The 15,713-nt window shown below is 44.5% G+C and overlaps 1 protein-coding gene across 1 annotated transcript; it reads left to right on the plus strand.

Moving 5' to 3' along the window:
* The first annotated feature begins 6,060 nt into the window (after positions 1-6,060).
* On the plus strand, positions 6,061-7,011 carry LOC127026452 (olfactory receptor 10A7-like). The gene has a single exon (XM_050911706.1). The coding sequence runs from the start codon at positions 6,061-6,063 to the stop codon at positions 7,009-7,011; it is 951 nt and encodes a 316-aa protein (XP_050767663.1).
* Positions 7,012-15,713: the final 8,702 nt, after the last annotated feature.

The raw sequence follows: 15,713 nt of genomic DNA on the forward strand, positions 1-15,713 counted from the left end.
GTCCAACATGACTTCGGACACTTCCAAGGATGCGGTATCCACAGCTTCTCTGGGCAACCTGTTCCAATGGCTCACCACCCTCATCATAAAAAATTTCTTCCTTATGTCCAATCTAAATCTACCCTCTTTCAGTTTAAAACCATTTCCCTTTGTCCTGTCACTGTATCCCCAAGTCCTTCTCCACAAGGCTGCTCTCAATCCATTCATCCCCCAGTCTGTATTGATACAGGATTGCCCCAACCCAGGTGCAGGACCTTGCACTTGGTCTTCTTGAACTTCATGAGGTTCACATGGGCCCACTCCTCCAGCCTGTCAAGGTCCCACTGGATGGCATCCCTTCCCTCTAGCAAATCAACTGCACCACTCAGCTTGGTGTCATCCACAAACTTGCTGAGGGTGCACTCAATCCTACTGTCTGGGTTGCTGATGAAGATATTAAATAGTATTTGTCCCAGTATGGACCGTTGAGGGACACCACTCTTTAATGGTTTCCACTTGGACATTCCACTAGGCCTTCTCTACCTGTTCCTCCTACCTGAGTGTTGTGACTTCATTCTATGGCTCTGCCACTGCTGTGTAGTTAAAACCCAGGCCTGAAGAGGATTCTGATCTGAAACACAGGGCAGTTAGGTCTAGAGGACTAGTCAAAATTGAGGGTCCACAAACTATATTTGCAGGGTGGATCTACCCAATCAAAACTATGCAGTTGTCTCTGATTTGCTTTCCAAAGGGCCCCTGACTTCTTGATGAGACAATGGAAATAATGATTTTGATGTTCTGCTACTTTCCCCCAGCTCCTCTGGTTCCCAAAAAACAATCAGTCATAACAGTAATGTGGAAGACATTGTGACCAAATCAACCGTGCCACAAAATAGGATGGGAATAATCAGGTGTTAACTTAGCTATCTACAATAAAAAGATATGTATCTAGGCCAATTGCTTTAGCCTCCCTTTATAATCGAAGGGGAGAAAAAGTTAAATTTAAAACATGATTAGTCTCATCTACCTGAGGATGATCTTAAAAACCTTGTAGGAGACCTCACCATTGACCATAAAAAGAGTCTAAACAAATACCTCAAAACCAAGTGTCTACATTTTAGATATCTGAAGGCAGGTGAATGAATCCAGTCTTCAAAAGAAGTCTTAAAAACACCATTTCTTGTTCTGAGAATATTAAGAAACCTTTAGAAAGGATCATGGGTAGAGGTGGTACTCATAATACCTATCTTTAGCAGGTAAAAAGTAGGTTAGTTCCCTCAGCAACAGGAAGTAACAAGTACATTTCAAGGAAGCTCAGAGCAATGACTTTACTGAAGTTATTCTTTTGGTTATCTTTAATCTGGAGTTCAAAAGCTAGAGCATGAGGAAACTTACACTGTGATATGCCTGTAGCCCTCGAAATATAAAATGTGAACCAGAGAAATTATTAATCTCATGGAAGTCATAACATTTTCTACAAATTTTCCAAAGAGCATTTAAGGACCATCAGTGGCAAGATTTTATATCACAGATGTATGAAGTCATTCAGGTGCATGTTAGGTCAGTCACAATCCTGGAAATAAACTGGAAATAAGTTGGAAATAAATTCCAACTCAGTTATAAAATTCCGGTCCAAAGTAACGCTTCTGAGAACTGTCAAAAGCATGAGACTTACAGTAGAGAGAATCATGATACTGATTTCCTGTTACGGAGAAATGTTAAGAGGATAGCTGTTTCGTATCCATATGGAGTGTGAGAATGTTTATTTTTCAATCAGACTTTCCGAGTAAGGACCTTGCCAAATTGGAACAACAATAAAAGGGAGGGAGTCAAAAACATAGAGACATAAAACCCGACCAATTAGCACTAACAGAGACAATAACCAGGAATAAACATTGCCAGTTGATGAGCTCTCAAGAAACTACAGGTGACTGGGACTTTGCTGGTAAGGATGCAAACCTGAGAGTTGAGGATGTTGGACGGGGTCAGTGGGACCATGCCAGCCGATGAGGGGATGTTCAGGTGAGGGGGAGCCAGGAGGAACAAAGAACAGAAAAGGGGTCTAAAAGGGGCTGGTTGAGTGTAAACTGGGGCTGGTCAATGCTGGTCTGGCTGAGCCCTGCACCTGATCAGCACAGTCTGTCCTGTCTTATTAAATCTTTTCATAGCTCACTCTCTGCACATTCTTGTTCTATCCCATGTGTACATGTGCTGCAAGGACCAAGTACTAGCTACTGGGGTGATTGGTGTGAGTTGATTTGGTGCCAGCTACTGAAGTCAGGCTGGGGGTGTGAGCACCCTTGGCCTCTAATGTGAGCTACAGGAGCCAGTGAGGTCTCAGTGCAGCTACTGGAGCCAGTAGGATCTCAGCCTACAGCCACTGGGGTAAGAACAGCATGTGTCCCCAAAACCAGTTACTGAGGGGACTGGCATGAGTGAGGTGAGTGAGGGGCTCAGCACTGGTAGCTGGAGCAGGACCATGGGTCACAGCTCTTGTGCCTTGTGCTGGCTGCTGGGGGCAGGGGGAGCATCTCCCCCAAACTACGTGTGCATGGGGTATGCGTGTATATTCATCAGCAAACTTCAAGTTGGATCAGCTGGTGAGTAGGAGGTCTGGGCAAGGGCATCAAGTGGGCAGAGAGTCTGTGCTGGTGCCCAGGGAGCACCTGCGAGTGTGGGGTGCCCATGGGATGAGTGTGTGAGTGCTGCTTGTTTGGGACATCAAGCTGGACCGGCTGGTGAGTAGGGGACCTGTGGGGGGGGGGTCAGAGGCCCAGGATCTGGGCAGGGGGGAGGGGACAGACAGAGGGGCTATGCCAGTGCTCAGGGGACCCACAAACGTGTATGTGCTTGTGAATCCTGAGGATGTTATGTGTCTGCCTGCACTAGTGACCTGTCTCTGCCAACCCCAGAGGAGGAGAGGACATGGCTGTCTGCACTCGTGTGATGTGAGTCCTGTATGTATTGTCTATGACAGTCTGTGTGGCTGGTCACATCAATGTCCTTTGCATGTCTGTGTGTGTCTTTGTGTATCTGTGTCCTATGTGTCTCAGGGATACATGCTTAACTTCACCACTCGTTGAATTTGCAAACGACATAGTAGCAGCTTTGTCCCTGAGATCCTGAATCCCTAGACACTGGACTAGGCTCCAGTGGCTGGGTAAAAGGGTCCTGGGTCAGGGCTGCTGGAGCCTGCAGCTGCTTTTGACATTCTTTAATAATGCTAAAGGTGTTTGAGACTCCAAGGCACCCTGGGATAGCACTAAAGCCCAGCTTGTGGCTCTCTACATCCTCAATGACTAGAGTAATTTCTGAAGAAAACAATTTTCTTTTTTGCCCCTGTGATTGTCTTTAAAAGGCACTACATAATTTTGCTGCAGAAGCAATCTCATGATTGAACTAGCATGCAGATGCTCATGTAGGTTCTCATGTACTTGCAAGTCAAAATGCATGTGCATGATGTAGTTTCATTGTCCCTGTTCCATTAAACTACCTGATTCTGCTACTATTTCAAGTAAATTGAAACAACTTTAACAAATTCCTTTTCTTCTTCTCTGTGAGGCTAGTCTTTTGGCAACTGGCATTTATGATATCTGTGTGAAGGGCAAGTAAATTCCATTTGTGGTGCTTCGGAGAAAACATGCATGACATTCCATGGAATATATCATGTGCTAATGTCACAGATTATTCAAGCAGTGGCAGGAAAGCATCTGCATTTAAATTACAACTTAAAATCTGCAGTGTAAGCTGACTGTAGGAGTCATCAGCCCAATGCTGTCCCTAATGTAAGAAAACAGGAAATTCTTGTAGTGAAATTTACATGATGCATTTTGGAGGCACTGATGGCAGAACTGCTGAAGGTAGGACACTTACTTTAAAATGCTTGTTGTGAATACATAAAGCAAATCCAAGGAAGAACTAAGACCAGAACTTAAAGGTCCTCATAGCCACTAAACAAGAATTACACGAAGTGAGAGTTGTTTCTGAGAGGTGTTCTGCATTAGGGAGTAAAATGCTAATCTAGCAGTAAAACAATGACTGCTGTGAGTTTTATTGACTTTAATTAACAGCTAATGACCAAAGCAATAGTCTAAAACTTTCATAAGGGATCAAAGAGCAGAATTAGGTAGATTCTACTTCAGCTACATGGATCTAACAAGTTAAGAAAACTAGTGTGAATGTGTGCCTGTCGTGGTTTAACCCCAGTCAGCAACTAAGCACCACGCGGCTGCTTCCCCCTCCCCCTCCCAGTGGGATGGGGAGGAGGAAAGGAAAAAAAAGTAAAACTCGTGGGTTGAGATAAGAACAGTTTAATAACTAAAGTAAAAATAAAAATACACTACTAACTAAGAACAATAATAATTGTAATGAAAAAGAATACAACAAAAAAATAAAAAGAAAAGAAACCAGTGATGCACAATGCAATTGCTCACCACCCACTGACTGATGCCAGAGCCGCGATCCGCCCCTCCCGGCCAACTCCCCCCTGTTTATATACTGGGCATAACGTTCCATGGTATGGAATATCCATTTGGCTAGTTCAGGTCAGCTGTCCTGGCCATGCTCCCTCCCAGCTTCTTGCACACCTGCTTGCTGGCAGAGCATGGGAAACTGAAAAGTCCTTGGCTTAAGATAAGTGCTACTTAGCAACAACTAAAACATCAGCGTGTTATCAACAGTATTCTCATACTAAATCCAAAACACAGCACTGTACCAGCTACTAAGAAGAGAGTTAACTCTGTCCCAGCCGAAACCAGGGCAGTGCCATTACAAACTGCAGGGAATTTTTAATGTCATTCTCTATTCTGTTATGCACAGGTTGTATTGAGGTATCTCTCAAAATCTGGAGCTTCAAATAACACAGTGTTCTTTCATTTCTGTGTTAATGGAAACAGCCAAAACCAGAAAGATTCCTTTTAAATACATCAGACTTTTAAATGCCTGAGAATGTTAGGAGTTTCTTTATTGTGCTTGTAAGTTAAAATCATCTGTGGCTCCCAGATCCACAGCTTTCATTTTCATGTTCATGTTAGAAAACCCAAGGACAAAAGGCATCTTATGTGAGTAAAGTTATAGCAGAAAGAGAAATTAGATGGAGTCAGTACGAGGAGTGATTGAATCATGATAGGGTTGTATGCATCACTCTTCCTTTGACGACGTGTCCTTCTCTATGTGCTGTGGTCTGTTGACCAGATCCATGTGTGTACAGCGGAAAAGGTGCTTTCGTCCTCTGTCCCCATACAGGGATACATTTCTGCTGCCAAAATGCATTCTGTGCCTTGAGATTTACTAGTGTAGTCCAGTGGCCGGTTGCCCCTGTGGTAAGAGATGACAAGTCTGAAGAACGCAGAATTAATGACCACTTTCTCCTCTGTGGCAGGCTAATTTCTTCTCTCTTTCTGTGCATCAGTTTCCCATTCTGGGCAGTAAGAAAACACAAAGCTGCCACGACTGGCATAGCTCTGCAGGAATATCCCGTTGGCATCACACACGCAGCAACACTCATCAGGGTAATGAGGCAATGTGACTAACAAAGCAGATAGATAGTACTGAACTTCACCCTCTACACTTTCTTAGCATTGTCTATGGGTATCTTTCCCTCTAATTATTCCTTCTTCCTCTGCCTGTCTATAGACAAAAGGTATTTGAGTTTGTTTTGTTTTGGTTCCATTTGGTTTTGCTTTCTTTGGACTGTGGGTGTTTCGGTTGTCAGCTGGGCATTCCCTTCAGTGCAGAAAGCTCCTATGGAACCAGTTGGGACCACAGGCCTGACATTCGGGGGGAGCACATGTTCTCGGCAATTAACCCTACACCCATAACGGAGCCAACCCTTTAATGCCAGCTCCTCATAGTTGTATGCTTGGTCACTATCCCAAACTATGAAACTTAGAGAGCACTAACATCATGCGCTTTCAGCACGCATAGCCATTGCCTTCTTACTTTGTTCAGCTAAGCCAGTTCTAGAGTCACACCCTTCGATCCAGTGGCTCTCCAGAGATTCCCAAGACACTCCTCACTTGCGTAACTGACCTTGGTGCAGTGACTACCCGTCTGACAGTCTGTCCATTTGATTCCTCCCAGATGAAGCCAACAGAGGGACCAGAACTAGGAAACCACACTCTGCTGACCGAATTTGTCCTCTCTGGATTGTCCAACCACCCAGCACTGCAGCACTTGCTGTTCTTCACATTCTGCTTGATTTACACCATCACCATCATTGGGAACCTTCTCATCTTCATGGTCACAGTGCACCCCACCCTCCGCATGCCCATGTACTTCTTCCTCCGGGTCTTGTCCTTCCTGGATATTTCCACAGCATCGAGTGTTGTTCCCAAGATGCTGGTAAACTTCCTGTCAGAGGACAGGAGCATTTCCTACATGGGCTGTGCCACGCAGCTCTACTGTGTGATTTTCTTAGCAGCCACTGAATGGTACATTTTGGCAGCCATGGCCTATGACCGTTACGTGGCCATATGCAACCCCCTTAGATATGCAATCATCATGAACTGCAGAGTTTGTCATTCCTTGGTCCTGCTGTCATGCTGCAGTGGTAATGTTGTGTCTGTGGTGCAGACAGCTTGGGTGTTCACATTGCCGTTTTGCGGACCCAAGAAGATTAACTACTTCTTCTGTGATATTCCCCCACTTATCATGCTCTCCTGCACCGACACCTCTTCATATGAAAAGCAGATCATTACAGCCACAGTGCTGGTCATCTTTGCACCATTTTGTCTCATCCTGGTATCCTATGCCTGCATCATCTCCAGCATCCTGAAGATTTCCTCTGCAGAGGGCAGGCACAAGACCTTCTCCACCTGTTCCTCACACCTTATTGTTGTAACATTGTACTGTGGAAGTGGGACCTTGATTTACTTACGGCCAAAATCCAGTAATTCACAAGACATTAAGAAAGTCCTAGCTCTCATATACACAACCATAATTCCCACATTAAACCCCCTGATTTACAGCCTGAGGAATAAAGATGTGAAAGAAGTACTAATCAAAATTATAGCTGAGCTGAGGAAGATATGAACTTACTCTTCTTGAAAGGAATCTTCTCCTCTATATACTTGGATTTTTTGTTTCTCTTATGCTTGACTTTTTTTAAACACCCTGATAACTTGGAACACTTGGAAAATGGATTTATCTCAAACTTTACTTAGAGATTTTGTGTTTCTTCTGTCCAGTATAAGTGTATACAAATCTTACTACTTCAGTATTCACAATATACCATCTTGCATCGTCTGATGGAAAATGAGGTTTCAATCTTTGTTTCCAAGAAAAGAAAAGTTAGTGTTTCATGCAGTACAGTCACTGTAGCAGAGGCTGCAATGTGTCTTGGACAAGTGTCTTGTCACCTGGGCCGTAGTCTCATTTGTATTTTGCATCTCTCTGTCACTAGTTCTTTATGCCATGAATAAAATTTTTTGGAGAAGCACCTGAAAGCCTCATACAAGCACTCACAGATAAATGACTCCAGGCCCTTGGAGTAATTTATCTTCTGTCATTTGGAAGGGGGGAGGAAATCTGCTCTAGCTTTGTCTGAGAGAGTAGGAAACTGAATGTAGTCTTCTACATGACCAATGAATGCTCTAGGTCTATAAGTGCCTGTGTGAAAGTGTGGCATCAGCCTGTATGTGCCATTTCACCTGGTAATGCAGAGAATCTAGGCTAGATTTCCTAAGGTTCTTCTGTCTCATGTTTTAGTACAGCACATGGGCATCTTCCTTCTCTTTCAGCAGACTCCAGAGACCAAGACTCATCATTTAGTCTTCCAAGAGTGAGTGGGAGCAAAACGTGTTATCTGGTGAATTTATTTAAACAGAAAAATGATCATAATGAGCAAGGAAAAAACCTCTCATGGGAGTCATCTCCACTGAGTTTTGTCTGTTGTCTTTTAGGGACAAATACTAGAGACAAGCATGAGTGCAGTTCTATGAGCTGCCTTCTTTTGCGGTCCAGATGGTACAACCACCATCTTATAATGATGGACTCTGTCAGTCATCTCCAGTGCCAACCTTCTGCCAGGACATCCTGAGGACTGAGAAGCTCCTCAGAACAACTAGATCTCTAACGGCCTCTGAGTGTGCATGTGTGCACATTTGTGTGTATGCATGTATATGTATGCTTGTGTGTATGTGTGTGGGGGAGAACTCTTTGCTCAGACCCTACTGAGAGCTTCCTGCATACTTGGGTAGGTGGCAGAGGTGCCCGCATTGTGCTGGAGGTTAGTCTTGGACTGTGCTGAGTGGAAATGGGTTGCCCTTGCCCTTCTCAGCTGGTGCAGGGATGATCTACCTGCTGTTACACCATCATTTGCCCCAGGAGGAGTAGGCCATTGGAATCTTTGTGATCCTCTTCCTGCCCTGAGTGACACCTGTGGAAGAGACCATTCCCTGCTCTCCTCATCTCTCATATTGCCCTCATTCAAGGCCTTCTGTACCTTTGCAACACTCCTAATTTTAGAAAAATGCAGTAAAAACATCTGCATTTTAGCTAGCTGTCCTTTTTCTCCAGATAATGAAGAGAAACAGGCACTTCTTAAGAATAGGTCATCTGTCCTACTTTAAATTCCTAATTTAGGATCAGGGCCTAACAGAATACTATGTCCTATTCTCCCTGGTGATATACCCTATTAAAAAGGCCATGGAACAGCCAATCTATACTACATCCATAGAATATGACAGAAACATGTAAAAAAAGCTTTACAGAAAAAAGCTACAGAAAATGCAGTTGTTAAAACCACAATTAGACATTAGAAGCAGAGGGAGAGGTAGTCATGACCTAATTTAAGTAGCACTTGGGAAACAGTCAAGACTGCAAGAGAGATGAGTTCTCAACATTTTCAAGCTGAGGGGATTGAAACCTGTAGTGTCCTTTCTGTTATGGTATAGTGTACAGGTGGGAGATGAGGGTTCAGTGTTCTCTAGGCATCCTGCTAAAGCTGAGCTGCAGTGCAGAAAAGACAGAAAAATTAATTTTAACTGTATATTTTTACTTTTCTTAAAGGGGGAACTTAAGGGATAATTTACCTTCTCTGCTAGTAAGTGTAAATGCAGTTTGTTTTGTTTGTTTGTGTGTTTGTTTTCTTCAGCACTTGGCACTAACGGACCTCAGTAAAGGATATGTTATTTTAGGTAGTCTTATTTCCTAGGAAAGACTGGTTGTCACTGGTTATGGACTATTCAGAAGGATAAACAGCAGGTTCCAAGCCTCCACAAGAGATGGAAAGTTGCATTAGGCATCCTCCTGGTAGGACCTAACTATATTTTACTGAATGAAAGCAGGACTCTCCACATAAGAATGCAGCAGCAGAGATCCTCAATTAGCTGTTCCAATGCACTCCTATATTTAAGAATAAAACACTGAATTTCAGTAAGCGTCTGTATGTATTTAAGAGTAGTTAAGCTTACTATCACTCCCTTTTTGAGACTTTGGTTTATTCAGTTTCTTTCTAAAAGGTAGAAGCTACTTCTAGGAGTTTGAGCCCAATATCTCTGAGAAAATTGGACACTCCAACCTATCAAGACAGAGATGGGGGTGGGGGATGGTGGAAGGATAAAGATGGGCTTGTTCTGGTTTGGTTTTGGTTTTGTTTGGGGTTTTTGTGGTTTTATCTTGTTGTTCATTTTACATTTCATGGGGGAGGGGGGACAGTGTCTTCTGCTACTGTTGAGCCATTCAGATGATGTGAGGATACATGGAAACTGATTCCATGAAGATTTGTCAGCATTGTAGCAGAGAGGCAATGGAACTGTCAGAATGGAACATTCGAGTCTCTAAGAGATCTACAAAAAACATAAACTAAACACTAGATGTGATTTATCCTCTGACTGTAGAAGGAGCTAAGATGACAACATGGGAAACAGACAGCTTGTAGGTATCTGGAGATGGCAGGCAGTGTGGAATCCGTCTTCCTTAACTTCAGTGTTTAATTACCCACACATAGGCATAAAGTACAATTTCAGAGCCCCAGCCATACCCTACCTGACCACTAGCAGCCAATTCAGGAAGTTTTGGGTCTCACTTATGTCCAGTGCATATCTGCCAGCTCCACACAATGCGTCACTCTATGGCATCTTAAGTAGCACTGATCAGCTGTGTTTGGGTACTTGAATGCCAGCCCAAGAAACTTAATGGAGTCTAGAGAGAATTTCAGCTCATTACATATTCAGTCTGAGCAGCTGAATTGTTACTGAAATTAGGATGACTCCAGCTAGCTGGCTAAAACATCTAAAAGTGTTCCATGTAGGTGTCTGCATGTCTGGTTGTTACCCCATGATGTTCAAAGGAAGTCTCATGAATACAGTCAGCAGAGTCTTCAAGGTGCTGGTTGATATGATATGGTACATAATGCAAACCTTCTCCTGCAGCTGATTCTCCTTGAATGTTACAAAAGGGCACTCCAGGACTGAAAACACCCCTTTAAAGCCATATATGTTATGCTATTTGAAAATCCATTAATTCTCTACTTAGACATTCTCAGAAAACTTTCCTGTGCTGCAGAGAAACACTTTGAAGTCCTGGTAGACACCAAGTTGAACAAAAGTCAGCAATGTGCCCTTACTGCAAAGAAGTCTAATGGTATCATGGGTTGCATCAGGCAAAGCATTGTCAGCAGGTTGAGGGAGGTGATCCTTCCCCTTTATTCAGTGATGGTGAGGCCACACCTGGAGTACTGTGTCCAGTCCTGGGCTCCCCAGTACAAGAGAGAGATGCACATACTGGAGAGAGTCCAGTAAAGAGGCTCAAAGATGATTAAGAGACTGGAGCATCTCTCCTATGAGGAAAGGCTGAGAGAGCTGGGATTGTTTAGCCTGGAGAAGAGAAGGCTCAGAGGGAATCTTATAAATGTGTATAAACACCTGATGGGAGAGAATGAAAAAGAGAGACTGTTGTCAGTGGTGCCCAGTGACAGGACAAGAGGCAATGGGCACAAATTAATAAACATGAAATTCCATATGAACAGAAGAAAAAACTTTTTTACTCTGAGGGTGCTCAAATAATGGAACAAGTTTTCCAGAGAAATTGTGGTGTCTCCCTCTGCAGAGATATTCAAAACATGACTGGACAGAATCCTGGGCAACTGGATTTGGTGAAACCTACTAAGCCACAAAGACCCCAAGATCCTTCTCTGAAGCCAGTTGGTCCCCAGCCTGTACTGGATCATGGGGTTATTCCAGGTGCAGGACTTGGCATTGCCCTTTGCTGAACTTCATGAGGTTCCTCTGTCCATTTCTGCAGCCTCTTGAGGCCTCCCTGAATGACAGCATACCCATCTGGTCTATCAACACTCCTCCCAGCTTTGTATCATCAGCAGACTTGCTGAGGGTGCACTCTATCCTATCATCCAGGTCATTAATGAAGAGGTCAAACAGTACTGACCCAAGATTGACCCTTGGAGTACTCCACTAATGACTGGCCTGCAGCTGGACTTTGAGCCCCTGATCACTATTCTCTGAGCACAGCAGTTCAGCAAGTTTTCAATCATCCACCCCGCTGTCTAGTTAGCTAGTCCATACTTTGTCAGCTTGTCTATTAGGATGTTGCAAGACAGAGTGTGAAAAGTCTTAGTGAAGTCTCCCCTCATCCATCAAGCCAGTCATCTCATTGTAGAAGGCTATTAGGTCGGTTAAGCATGATTTCCCCTTCATAAATCCATGCTGACCTCTGAAGCAGCTCAAATCCCCTCATATGCTGCTAGTATCTCCTTTTCATTTGGGGTGTAGTGACATCCTCTATACCCCCAGCTATAAAACCCTAGAGGTCAACCTTGAGTCTCTCTGAATGTTTTCTGCCAAAGGCTCCAGGTGAGACCATGCTCCCCAGGTGTGGTATAGAGTACAATCCTCACAGCTGGTCCTGTCTGGCCTGTCCCAAGGGCTGCTGCAGGAACTCTCTCCTGTTCGATCTGTTCAAAGGCTCATTGCAGCTCAGAGTCCCAGTTGAAAGAGTTGTTCTTTCAGGTCACTCAATAGAGAAGACTCAAACTCACTGCGAGAGGGAATATACATTCTCCAGAAACCCGCAATGCCCAGGAAAGCTTGTGTTTCTTTTTTGCTAGCTGGTGGGGATGTGGCTGTTATCTTATTGAACACATCCTTTGGGATGTGACAACACCCATTTTGCCATTTTATTCCCCAAAACTGGACCTCTTGTGCAGGTCCTTTGACCTTGCTTTGTTTTATGGCAAAACCAGTTTTCAGAAGGAAGAGGACTTCTACCTTTCGGCATTAGAAATCATTGTCTCTTTTTGGTATAAAGGCATCCTTCTTTCAGATGATCTGCCATTTCAGCAACATTACACGTCTTTTCAAGCATCAACTCCCAGGCCATTGGAAGTGAAAACTGGTCTAGACACCTGTCCAAATTCTCCCACACACCTTGCCACCCAGGCATTGGCTGACTCAGGGCACATTCCTGTGTGTCTTCCCCAGCTGATTGGTTACTGGATGTTCCACTGTGTGGTGGGTGGACCCTGGCCAGCTGTTAAACACCCACTCTACCTCTCACTCACTTCCCTCTCCCATGAGATGAGGAGAAAATAGAAGGAAGGCAAAAAGACTCATGGATCAAGATAACAACAGCTTAATAAGGAAAACAAAAGCTGTGTGTTCAAGCAAAGCAAAAAGAGAAAGTCAGTGACTACTTCCCATCAGCAGGCAGATGTCCAGCCAGAGCCTGCAAAGCAGGGCCTTAGCACATGTAATGGTTGCTTGGGAAGACAAACACCATAACCCCAAATGTGCCCTTCCTCCTCTTTTCACTGAGCTTTTATTGCTGAGCATGATGTTACATGGTATACAATATCCCTTTGGACAGTTTGGGTCAGCTGTTTCGGCTGTGTCCCCTCCCATCCTCTTGCCCACCCCTAGCCTGATGGCTTTTGGGTGTAGGGGAAGAGAGATAACCTTGATGCTGTGTGAGCACTGTTCAGCAATAGCCGAAACACTGGTGTGTTACCCACACTGTTACCCACAAAAATGCAAAACACAGCACCATAGGAGCTGTTATGAAGTAACTTTCTAACTCCATCCCATATAGACCCTTTGATCAAGGGCAGCTGACAAAGGTCATTAGAAGCTGCTTGAGCTTACTGGAAGCTTACCAGAAGTAAAGGACTCCTGTGGCTATCCTTATCCTTACCCTTACCCTTACCCTTACCCTTATCCTTATCCTTATCCTTATCCTACCTTTACCCTTAACTGGCAGCAGCAGGAACCCTCTAAGTTCCTCAGGGGGTTCCTAGGAGTCCCCTGACAATCCCAGACAAAGTTTGCAGAAGTTTGAGAATATCCCAAGGAGATCTCAAAGAAGCAGAGCCCAGAAACTGCTGTGCAAACTGCTGCATCTGTCAGCTGCCTCTTTTAGCTGTGCTCAGGATCTTTCAGCTTGGGAGAGACCTCTGGAGGTTTCTAGTTCAACCTCCTTCTCAAAGATAGTTGAGTTAGGGCCTTGTCCAGTTGAATTTTAAATGTCTCCAAGGGTGCTGTCCACAGTTTCCCTGGGCCCCTGTTCCAGCGTTTGAACAGCCTCATGGTGAAAATATTTCTTGTTTTGTCTAATCAAACATGACTTAAGCTTTGTCTTCTTAGAATTGAACAAACCCAGTTCCCTTAGCACCTCATCAAATGTCCTGTGCTCCAGCCCCCAACTGTCTTCCTGGCTTTCCACTGGAATCACTCCAGACTATCAACATTTTTCTTGTAGTGGGAAGCCATAAACTGGAAGCAGTATTCCAGATATGGTCTAACAGGTGCCGAGTTAAAGGAGAATAAATACTTCCCTTGATCTACTGGCTACAGTGCTATTGATAGGGCTCAGGGTGCTGATAGCCTCCATAATTTTTCAGTAGTGCTGCTACCCAAGCAGGCAGTTGCCCCTCCTGTACTGATGCAGGTGATTAATCCATCCATGGTACAAGAGTTTGCACTTATCCTTTCTCAGTTTCATGAGATTTCTGTTTCATGAGGTCCCTTTAGTGTGTCTAGGTCCTTCTGAATGGCCTCGCTTGCACTTGAGTGTATTGACTGTCGGTTAGTGCCAGTGATGGACATTGCCATCACTTTACAGTGATGTTCTTCATAAATTGTATGAGACTGTTTTCTGTTTCCTCCTCCAGCTCTTTGATAAAGACATTAAACAGGACAGATCCAAGGACAGACCCCTGAGCAGATCCCACCACAACCAGTCTCCAGGTAGATGACAAACCATTCACCATTTCCCTTTGAATCCAAAGACGATCCATCCAGTTTTTCCCCCATCTAGCAGTCCACCCATTCATAATATCCAAAATTAGATACAAGGATGCTGTGAAAACTGTAACAATATGTGGAAGGAGAGATCATCTGCTCCCTCAACATTATCTGATCAAGGACCTTGTCAAAATGGGATAATAAGGAAAAGGAGAAAGTAGTAAACAAAACATTCAGAGACACAACCCTGATACACAAACAATGATGGAGACATTGAGGGAGACAACAAGAAACAAAGCTAATCAGTCACACTAATTGATGGGCTGTCAAGAAACCACAGACATCACTTCAGAGAGGGCCAGCCTGGACTTTGCAACTGATAAAAATGCAAACAGTCCCAGATACTGGAGGGGGCTGGTGGGACTGTGTACACTGAGGAAGAAATGTACAGGGGAAGGGAATCAGAGATGAACATAGAGGGAAACAGACAGAAAGGGGTATAAAAGGGGTGGGTTGCATGTGAAACAGAGATGGTCAGTGCACTTGTCTGGCTGAGCCCTGCGCCTGATCACCGCAGTCTGTCTTGTCTTCTTATTAAATCTTTCTTTAACTCTCTCTCTGCGTAATCTCACTCTGTCTTGTGTGTACATGTGCTGCAAGGACTAAGTGCCAGCTACTGAGGGGACCGGTGTGAATGGGTTTGGTGCCAGCTACTGGAGTCAGACCGGTGGTGTAGATGCCTGTGGTCTCAGCTACTGGAGCCAGTGGGGACCCAGTGTCAGCTACTGGTGACAGTAGGGTCTCAGCTACCAGCCACTGGGGCAGGAACAGTGTGTGTTCCCAAAACCAGGTACTGGGAGGGGCTTGCATGAATGCAGCGCATGAGAGGGCTCAGCACTAGTGACAGGGGTGGAACTGTGGGTCATAAGCTCGTGTGCCTGGATGACAGCTGCTGTGGGTGGAGGGGGCAAATGTTTGTATCTTCCCCAAACCTGGTGTGCATCAGGAGTGTAACTCACTACCAAACTTCAAGCTGGACGAGCTGTCAAGTAGGAGACCATGGGTCTGGAATCAGGTGGGCAGAGGGTCTGTGCCCGGGGGAATCCACGAGGCCACATACACTGTGTACACTGCCAATATCTGCTCTCAGCCACTTGTCATCCCATGCTAAAACAATGTTTTCTCTGGAAGGAAGTATCCAGATTAAGAGTCTGAAATTAAGACAGGATCATGTTGCAAGGTACCAAAGGGCACTTTGCTCTGTATTGTGGCACAGCACTGATGGTATGTACTGCAGACCTGAAGAGGCACAAGAAAAGACCATTTTCATGTGCAAGATCTGCTGGGACAGTGATGGAAACACTTGATGCAGTCTGTTTCCATACCGTCTCTCCGCAGTAATGGGTTTCTTGCTCATGGATGATTCAGGGTGATTCAGCTCAGGAGGAGCCCAAAATCAAAGTAATCCATTCAATAACTAAGCACTGTCCATTTATAGGCACAGACCACAAAGTATTTAGGCAGAAATATCAATGATTA

This window comes from Gymnogyps californianus, chromosome 28 (assembly GCF_018139145.2).
Source record: "Gymnogyps californianus isolate 813 chromosome 28, ASM1813914v2, whole genome shotgun sequence".
Lineage (NCBI taxonomy): Eukaryota > Metazoa > Chordata > Aves > Accipitriformes > Cathartidae > Gymnogyps > Gymnogyps californianus.